Source organism: Mangifera indica, chromosome 18 (genome assembly GCF_011075055.1).
Source record: "Mangifera indica cultivar Alphonso chromosome 18, CATAS_Mindica_2.1, whole genome shotgun sequence".
NCBI classification, from domain to species: domain Eukaryota; kingdom Viridiplantae; phylum Streptophyta; class Magnoliopsida; order Sapindales; family Anacardiaceae; genus Mangifera; species Mangifera indica.
The window spans coordinates 12,246,013-12,255,962 of NC_058154.1; the positions used below are offsets into that span (position 1 = coordinate 12,246,013).

At 36.6% G+C, this 9,950-nt stretch overlaps 1 protein-coding gene and 1 long non-coding RNA gene across 3 annotated transcripts; one reads left to right on the forward strand and one right to left on the reverse strand.

The window, feature by feature from the left end:
• Positions 1-1,959: 1,959 nt before the first annotated feature.
• Positions 1,960-8,320, reverse strand: LOC123201853. Of its 2 annotated transcripts, none has more exons than XM_044617419.1 (9): positions 7,666-8,320; positions 7,179-7,224; positions 7,016-7,094; positions 6,879-6,924; positions 6,693-6,791; positions 4,891-4,959; positions 4,481-4,814; positions 4,032-4,177; positions 1,960-3,947 (listed from the first exon to the last, which is right to left on the reverse strand). In XM_044617419.1, the coding sequence occupies exons 1-9, from the start codon at positions 8,074-8,076 to the stop codon at positions 2,553-2,555; spliced, it is 2,625 nt and encodes an 874-aa protein (XP_044473354.1). In that variant the 5' UTR covers positions 8,077-8,320; the 3' UTR covers positions 1,960-2,552. The 2 variants fall into 2 exon arrangements, with proteins under 2 accessions (XP_044473354.1, XP_044473353.1); XM_044617418.1 differs by having other exon boundaries at positions 4,427-4,814; positions 7,666-8,316.
• LOC123201854 lies at positions 7,354-8,796 on the forward strand. The gene is made up of 2 exons (XR_006498880.1): positions 7,354-7,649; positions 8,576-8,796. It is a non-coding gene; the product is annotated as an uncharacterized LOC123201854 (long non-coding RNA).
• The last annotated feature ends 1,154 nt before the right edge of the window (positions 8,797-9,950 follow it).

Here is a 9,950-nt window from a genome sequence, read left to right on the forward strand (position 1 = left end):
TACCAATATTAATATATGATTTTTTTTTTATTCAATATTACCAATTTTTCTTCATTATTATATGTTTTTTAAAAAGGGAAAATTAATTAAAATAATTTAATTTCATTTGAGCTAATGATATTAGCTAACACTGTATGGATTATATTAATTAAAATGCCAAATTTATATATATATTTTACCTTCATATCTAATATAGAGAATCGTACTCTTTCAAAATTTTTTTCGTTCAAAATTTCATATAAAATTAAGTTAAAACGGAAAAGGAATTAACAAGAAATGTATATATTTGTATATACAAAATAGGTACATATAATTTTATTGATTGACTAAATAGTTAAGTGAAACAATGATTTTGGTTAGAAAAAAGACAATTTTTCTATTGTTGAACGTAAAAATCCCTGTAAGCACGATCACAAACTGTTCATCATAGATGTCGAAATTAAATATTTTCGGTAGAACGTATTTTATTGATTATATCTATATGGTGTTGACTAATCTAGGTTTGCCGCAATAAAATTAAGTCAATTGAATTAATTTTCCTTTTTAAAACGTTTATGATCTAAAAATAAAGATTAACAAGGGTGTAAGTATGAAAATAAGAAAAACCAGAACAACCCAACAGAAAATTTGTTTCAAAATTGATTTTAGAAGCATATGAACACGTTAAACTAGGTCAAATTGAGGCCACAATTTGGTCCACAACTGTTTGCCTAATTTGTATGGTTTATATAAATCAAACGTGTAGCCATATTTAATTCAGAAACCAACTCTATAAATTGGGTCAAGTGGCCGCCAATCTTGACATGTTGAACCATTTTTGTTATAAATAGTGTCCAACATCAAGCAAATCAAGTCTCACTGGCTTCCAACAATATTTGAGCTTCACTTCTTGTTCAACATCAATGGCTTTTTTTCCGAACATTTTCGGCTGTTTTTCGGAGGCCTCTCCGGCCCAACGTTATGTATGCAACGGAGATGTTTGTATGCTGAAAAACGACAAGAGTTTTGAAGGAAAAGCGTCGGAAAACAAGCGAAAACATGGTTACCATATTCGGTTTTCTGGCCTTCCGTCCTGGAGGGGTTGATTCAATTCAAGCAAATGGGTCCTAAGAGCTCCCTTGTAAAGGTAGAGAAAGGAAGAAGACCGTAGTCAGGTTTACAATTTTCTGAGAAAATTTTGTACTCTTGGTAGATTTTTATGTCAATTATATGTATAAAATTTTAGCCGATCAAGCTTGTATGTAGGCCATGGAAACGGTCTTTTTGTGAAATTTATACACGATTTTATATACAAACTGAGAATAACTTATGATAGATTGATATAAGTATTTATTTTTTTCTAAATTCATAACCGTTAAATCAAATATTATCATATCAGATTATATATAAAAGATTGTACAACTTTTTTATATAATATTACTCAAAGGTATATGAGATGTTAGAACTCAAACTCTTTGCCTATTTTTTTTTTTAAAAAATAAAATTATATATACAAATAAATGATATAAACTTTATACACAAATCGATAAGACAACCTGCAATTAGATATTATGATTGCTTATCTTTTTCTGTTTTTTCAAAACCATCGAATCGAATATTATTACCTCAATTTATATCAATAAATTTATATAATTTATTTATACAAATAGTATTATCATCCTTTTTTCTATAATTTGACACTTCTATACTATTGTTATTTTTTTTTCAATTAATTTTGATATCCAAATTTTCAAAAATTAGATGTAGGGTTAGATCCAAACCAACCCAGCTCAAGCTCAACCCGTTATTCAACTTAAATGTATCAAACTTGAGTTAAATTAACCCTAACCCAAGGTTGAGTCATCAGAAAGTCATTGACATCTTCTTCAACGAATTTTCTTCTTCTTCGTCACCTACGACCTTTCTTCTTTCGTAACAAACTCATTGCCAACCCCGAGCAAGGTAAGGGAACCCAAGTGCTTCAGCATTCAGCCAAAGTGTAGCTGAATCATCATCAATGCAATTCCGTAGAAAGGCATAAAATACAACTATAATCTAATCAATAATAACACTAGTTTACCTGTAAGCTTATTTACAAGGCAACAACTAGGTTTTACATTTGCTTAATCTAATCAAGATCAACAATTTCTAATCAATTGGGCAACAATCATTGAAACAATATCTGCTGTGGCTCAACTCTTCCAACCATTTCAGCTTAGCTCCCTGGGAATATTCAGAGATAAAAAAGTAGTGCCATTCCATTTTGCAAGTCAGTAATTCTTGTTAGGAAAAGATGAGAGAAAAAAAGAAGCTCTATGCAAAATTATCCTCCCTCAATTTCCACCCAGAATGATTCCATAATCTGCAACTTCTAAATATGGCCAAGTTGAGGAAGAAATTTGACATCCTCAACTTATTTCATCCAATCAGCTAAAACTTTTTTAGGTCTGAGTTCCGCAATAGGCCATTTCTATGTCGTATAAAGAATTGACGTTCTCACAAGTTTACATTGTTGCCAAAATTACCTTCCGAGTCTGCCCTGATTCTGCGATTGCTGAAAAGACGGCATGTATTCAGAGCTGCAAAGCCAGGTCTGGCTGCTGTGAGTCAACAAGAACACCGGAAGACTGTTTTGCCGGGGATCCTGGAGAGTGGAAACCAATATTCAAGTCGGGAGGAAGCGTTTCGGGTTTCTGTCTTTGTTGGGTATGCGGAATAAGGCCTTGCCAAGGGGTCTGAACCTGGAACCTAGATAGATCATGAGTTACTAGTTGAGGGAAAACCATGGGTCTGTTTTGCAACTGAGGTTCATTTGCTGCATGAACAGATTGTGGTACAAATGCCTGGGGTGGAAAACTGTTCTTCTCTGACTGAAACTGCACACATGTAGAATGAGGAAATTCCCCCCGAAATCGGGAAGTTTGAGTATGAAATTCACGAGTTGGGTTGTATAATGACTCTGCCGAAATATGATTTGTGAGTGGACTAGAATTTTCAGTTGGTGGTCTGAACCCTCCGGCTCCTATCGACATCCATGCTCGCGCAGCAGCAGCTGCAGCATTGTTTGAATCATCTCTTCGTACAGATGGAACTGAAGGCATTACCAGTGGAGTATTAGCTGAGGGTTGATTTGAAGAATTCTGATGCTTCTGAGTCTTCTCATTTAAGATTTTCATCAATTGAACCGGATCATTGACGCTTTGCTCCTGTCCATGGGGAAAGTATGAAGCTGCCCTGGCCATCTGAACATTATCAGAAGATGGACTTAGCACTCCAGTATTCCCAGAATTACTTGTCACTTTTCCATTGGGCAATCCTCCACTACCAACTCCATTACTAGAAAGCTGTTTTGGAGGTAAAGGGTGCATCAGATTCATGTTCCTTGCCACCATCTGATTTGGCCTAGAAGCTACCGTTTCTAATTTATTTGAAAACTGTTTTGCAGCATCACCATTATTCTGGCTTGCAGAGGGTGGCAAATTCAATTCAACTTGTTTTGAGACCTTACTCTCAGGCTCAGTAAAAGTCCTAGAAAATGAATTCTGTAGCTGATGAACACTAGCAGGGGCACTTGGTTTTGCTTTGGGAGAAGCAAAGAATGGTGGCTTTCCTTCTGACGTTGACCCATTTGGAGGACAAAACAAAGATGAATTCCCTTCTGAAATAGGCCAACTTAGAGGATGCACCTTAGTACTAACAGGGGTCTTAAAACCTGTATCATCTTTTTGCACAGCAGCAGAAGACTGGAATTTAGTAAACAGGGAAGATTCTTTCTGTGTACGGGTCTCAAGCATTAATACTGGGGTTGGCAGTGGTTCATATTCTCCAACCCATCCACGACCAAACTTATATCCTGGAGGAAGTGCTTGCTCAATCCTCTGAGAAGCAACTTTCCAAGCAATAGGACCAATAGCAGCAGCAAAACGGGCCAAGCTTCTGGCATAGGAATATTCCGCATGGAGGCCAACCTGATTCAAGAAAACAAATATAGATTGGTTGTAGAGTACAGTCAATAAAGGCCTTAGAGAAAAAAAGACATTTCTTTTACATACAGCAACCAGCTGCTTGATTTCACCCTCAAAGGTTGTGAATATTGAATCTGTCCTAACCAAGGGTTGATTGGATAAGTTATAAGTTGCACGACGGTTCTCATCAACCACAGATGGCTTCCTCCCCAATTTAGATGGGAGACCCTTCCCTGAAACATCAAAGCAATTAGCAAGGATCTGCATTCATGAGATTTTAGGACACTCTACATGGTAACATTTAAACCTAAGATCAATAACAACAGCTACAACAATGCAATGGCTTCACAAAACTTGGAAACCAACTTTAGAACCTAGTTCTAGGCATGTAACAGTGATTTCCCCTAGCCCAAAATAAATATATCCAACTCTGCAATTATAAACAATAATATGCCACAACAGAATTTTGCCGATTATGATACCTGACAATAAATCTTCCACCCTCTCTAAACTATTATCAACCAGAGAAGAATTACCCTCTACAAGCCCATCCGTATTGCTTGACCTATCACAACCACCAGCTTGGAATGTGATAGTACAATTCTGGATATCTCCAACAGTGGCAAGAGTGGCACCTGAAGAGAAGTCAGATCCAACAGGTTCCTGCAAGGCCCGGCAGAAAGGTTTCTTTGTTTGCTTCTTTGCCAAAAAGTTAGATTTGGGTCGCTGTTCAGACCTAACATCTTTCTCTAACTTGAGCTCCTTCTCTAACTTGAGCTCTTTCTCTGGCCTGGACTCTTTCTCAGAGCGTTCAATACCAACCCTCAACCTATGGAATTTTTTCCTTGCCAGCTCTTGAATGGTGCATGCCTTTGCAAAATAATTGGACAGTCAGATTATTATCACAATGAGCAAGAAACTAAAGTAACAGCAGAGAGCATTATACCTGTCTGTAATATACAGTGTCTGGTGCATTGTATTGCATTGCATTTGAGCATATTAGAAAAACATCACTCTGCATCAAGGGAAACCAGCTTTACAACACAACATATAAACAGAGTAAGAAGCATAGGAGAAAGGCTTATCTAACAAGAAACGGCACGTAAGGTAACAATAACCAAACACAATGTAAATGAATCAAATGATCAATTTCCCGAGTCAACAATGTTAAAACTTGCCACTTGTAGCAGTAAACATCTAGTTGACGGAGTAAATTGCAAACTTAAGAAGTGGTTTCTCCAACCTTCTGCCCCTGCACTACCTTCCTCATATTTATAAATTGATCTTAAAAGGCAAAACTACAATAAACAATCTGACAATCAAGGTCAGATTTAGTTGGAATTTGATCAGAATTTCCAGACAAATGTACCAAGAAATTATCACCAAACTGACTTTTGCATTGATCAGACTGCAACCAGGCATTGCTATTGTTAGACAAGATGAAACGATAACAAGAAGTTGGTTTCGTCGCTAATCAGCAAGCTGTATCCAAATAATGTTTCATATTGCTCAACTATGAGAAAAGGAAGCAGATGAACATGCAAAGGCACCCATATTGACAATTGGCATGCACCAAATGCTCTAGATGTCCCCTTGATATGAACATTTTCTTTTTAATATCAATCACTTATCTCTCCCATGTAAACAGACAAATAAACACACTAGCACAGGAAATTCGCATTTATAGACTCAAACATCCACAGGCACCTAATAGGCAAAGGTACAAAATTTTCACATCATAATGTAAGAGGGAGAGGCAACAATCATGAATATAACATAAACAAGATCAAGCATCTCTACCTCAATAAACTCTTAAGAGTGTTGGCACCCCCAATAGATATCTTCATTTCAAATCAACTGAACTCAGTGACCAATGAAAAGCAACCAGCTAAGAAGCAAATATCACTGTCTTAATTAATTGTAACCATGAACGACCTCAAATCCACAAACATGGTATGTCATTAACAAGGTCCTATTTTTTACACCAAAATAAGTATAATTCCTTAAACCAGTGTGTTACATTATCTGAAGCAAACACAAAATCAAAACATCATATAAACAAACTAATCTCCATTATGAATAGGGACATAAAAGAAATAATTTCAACTTATAAATGGGGAAACAAACTCAGCCTTGTATGATTGCTCTTTCTTCTTTCTTTTTTCACTCTTTCTGAATATAATTGCTAGCTCACTAGCTCAATAAACAGTCTATCTGTCTACTGAATTCTACCATTCTCTTAAATCAGGGGACGGTATGCTCCTCCACAAGTTCAACCATAGTGTAGAAGCATAATAAATTGAAGGTCACATTGGATGAATGATATCAAAAGAACAGAGGCGGCACATGCTAAGCACCATGATTAGATATTGCCCGAGCAACAAAATCAAAGAATGAGCTCCAGGAGTTCAATAACCCAAATGTTGTCCACTATCAAAACACAAAATTAAATCAATATTCCTCGCTCAATGGCCATCTTTACATTGAGTAACAAAAGGAGACTCTAATTCATTGACTGCATAAGCAGAAGCACCAGGAGGAATAGAAATTTAAATGAAACCAATAAAGCCCCAACAAAGCCATCATCAATTGAGCCAAAACACAAAAATGATTGTCACAGCATTCTTAATCACACCCACTGTGGCGTCATAGGCAACGCAATTCAGATCAGATCCACAAAGAAGACCCATATCCCAAGCAAAGAAACAGCTCCATGAATCAAAAAAATAATGAAACATGGATACCAACCTCAAATTGATCCAAGGTAGAATATGAGCCATTTCCGAGCTTCTTCCTCACTGTAGCAAAATCCATTGGATGCTCTATCATATCATGATAATCCGGAAGCTACAAAAACAATCAATAGCTCAAATTTGCATACAGATTAAGCTTTCCAAATGCAAACCAACATTTCAAAAAACAAATTCCACACACCTCCTCAGGATCAACCGGCTCTGCATACACACCATATATATCCTTCCTGCCACAATTTGACATATAGCAATAATAAGCAACACAACATTACTACCACCAGAAACATAGAGATAGAAGACAAACAAAGGATCACCCACTTTTGCAATTTGTCAAGAATCAACTCCAGCGACTTCTTATCGGGCATAGGAATCTCGGCTGATTGATTTGCCGGGGTCCCTAATCAAACAAAAAACCCAAATTCAAAAAAACCCACATCAAATCGACACATAATATCTCAAAACCAACCAACATTTAACAAACCTGGAGCCGAGTCCTGCCCTCTTGCCCGCAGTTTTCTCCCCCTTGCCTGTTGAAAACCCACCAAGACATAAAAAGATTAGATGACTGCATGTGCAAATGAAATAAAAAGACAGACAGAGAGACAGTGACAGCAGTTAAAGCAGGCAATATGCAAGTACAACACAATACACATACAAAGAGAGACAAAACAGCACATTTGTGTGTAAAAGAAAAATAGATAATCGTTGTAGATGGACAAATAGAGTTGGATAGAGAGAGAAAGAGAAAGAGAAAGTAAAGAGAGAGGACTGTGATCAGATTCTGCTGTTGTTAGTTTTTGACAGTTGACTCGGCTGTTATTTATCTCTCTCAAAATTCTCACACAAGTATTATTATTCGCAGTGAATGCCTCGAGAGCACGACACAATCACAAAAACCCTGGAAAAAATAACCCTCCAAGATTTCAGCTGACCCGGATTTCATTTATTTAAGGTAAGTACTGTTTTACCTCTTCATCAAAATTATTATTATCGTCTTCATCACTTTCACTCACATCACCACCGTTGATTTTCCTCTTCTTCATCGGCTTATCCTCTTCATCTTCTTCTTCCTCCTCGTCTGAACCGTGTCCACCACGAGCCTCCGAGCGCGACCGGCTCCGAGCCGGCTCAGCTGACTCGCTCCCCTGATTCAGTTTCACGACGAGCTTAAGCTTCTTCTCTCTCCTCCTTTCTTCTTCCTCGTCATCATCCTCCTCGTAGAAGTAATCCTCGTAGTAGTCTATGTCGTACCGCACATTTCTCCGCCTTACGCTCCGGCGCACCTCCGATTCCGGCGCCGGAGACGGAGAAAGCTGTCGCCGCGCCAGATCTGCCTTCGATGGCCTCCCTTTCTTCTTCCTCTTCACGATCTGGCCCATTTTTCTCTCTCTAAGAAAAACACACTCCACTCTTTCTCTCTCTCTCTAAGAAAAACACACTCCACTCTTTCTCTCTCTCTACAACCCTCAGTCTCTCTCTCTCTCTCTTTTCGGCCTTGCGTCTGGCTTGGCTTTTTCGAGTGAGGGGGGAGGGCTTTGTGAGATCCGAACGTGAGTCCGAGCCTTGTCTTGAGAGACGGAGCTGAGGCTCGTGGTTCATAATAAAGTGATTGATCTTTTTTTGTGTCCTGGTGTGCTGTAACAACGGCGTTAGTGGCTTCGAATCACGGCGTTTTCTGCTGCCCGCTGCCCCTGCAGGGTTTGCGTGTCACTTTGCCTGCTGCCCGCCCTGTCACGTCATCTCTGCATTTTTTTTATTCTTTTTATACGCTAGAAAGAGCTTTATCCAAGTCATAGCTTCGGGCGTGTATGCACGCGCCTAAATAGCAATGTAATGGTGACTGATTCTTTTTTTTTTTATTGGATGCTTTGACTACAGGATCTAAAGGCGGCATAGGGCCGAGGCTAAGGCCTGCACAACAATAGGTTTTATAGATCAGATCGGTTTGATGAAAATATGAGGTCTACAGTCCAATTCTAATGGGTTGAGCCCATGAGTTAGTCCCTTAATTTTTTTTAATTGTCAACTGTAACCGACCAGTATCGGGTTTTTTTCTCGGGTTCTAAATCGGTTCAATTGAATTGACACCTTTAATAGGATCCATGATGGAATCTCTGTTAAAAAAAACAAGTCGTGTTAAAGAAAATAAACTTTTGTCCATTCTATGTAAAAGTATCATGTACAGTATATCGTAGCATAAAATATATTTTTATAAAAATAAAATAATTTTAATTGGCATGTAATCATCGTAAAAAAAATCATAACACTTTTTAAAAATTTAAAAATTTTTATATACATCATCATTTTTTAAAAATATATATTGATCTATATCAGTAATATGTATTATATTATATCGAATAATACATTGTCTGTATCTACTGATTCGATGCATTTTAAGATTCATATCGTTTTTTACTTAAATTGTATCGTAATGTTAAATATTTAATTTTTTAAGGGAAATAAGTTTTTTGATAATTTTTTTAAGGAGTATAATATTTTTCAACAAAGATAAATAAAATAAATCAGTTTGGACTTTGAAGACAATAAAATTATGAATTAAAACCACTATGCATCAAAAGCTTAAACTTTTATTAAGTGTAATTAATCAAAGTAATTAATATGATATTGTTCAATAATTGTTGTATTAATTAAAATAATGTTTCATTTATAATAATCATAATATATACTTAAAATGTTGGGATTAATAAATGGTCAACTTAAAAAGGTTATTATGTATACTTTTTTTTTATCAAAGTTATATTGTTACAAGTTCAGAGGATTTATTACAATGGAACAACGTTTATGGCTCTTTGGGTACGCTCGTTTTCAGGGTTTAGACTTGTGTACATTTATTATAGTTGTCAGTCATCCGTTTCATTTTATCTTAGATTTATTAGGAGAGTGGTTTCAGTTTCTAATCGGTTTGTACAAAGATAAATAATCTCACGTATGGTTCCATTTTTGCACTCTTCACTTCTAGAGCAACTTTTCACCTTTAATCTTGGTATAAAATCAACAATCTTATATGTTCTTCTCATCTTGTTATCCATGTCATGGGAATTTCACATTGATTTATGACCCTATCCCTCATTCGATCGTATACATGTCTTAGTTGCACATCGCATTACAAATGTCAACTTCACAGTCACTAAAAAACTCTTTCTTCTATATTTATCACACATAAACACCTCCCAATATACGTTACCTTGTGCACATGTAACAAATGTTGTACCCCGTTTGTCCTTGATGGTTC

Excerpts from the sequence above, each read along its gene's own strand:
- LOC123201853 (XM_044617418.1), bottom strand. The coding sequence starts at position 8,076 with ATGGGCCAGATCGTGAAGAGGAAGAAGAAAGGGAGGCCATCGAAGGCA. Across the intron at positions 4,960-6,692 it reads CTACCTTGGATCAATTTGAG|AGTGATGTTTTTCTAATATG; the intron begins GTTGGTATCCAT and ends CCCTTGATGCAG. Across the intron at positions 4,178-4,426 it reads GGTGGAAGATTTATTGTCAG|GGAAGGGTCTCCCATCTAAA; the intron begins GTATCATAATCG and ends TTGATGTTTCAG.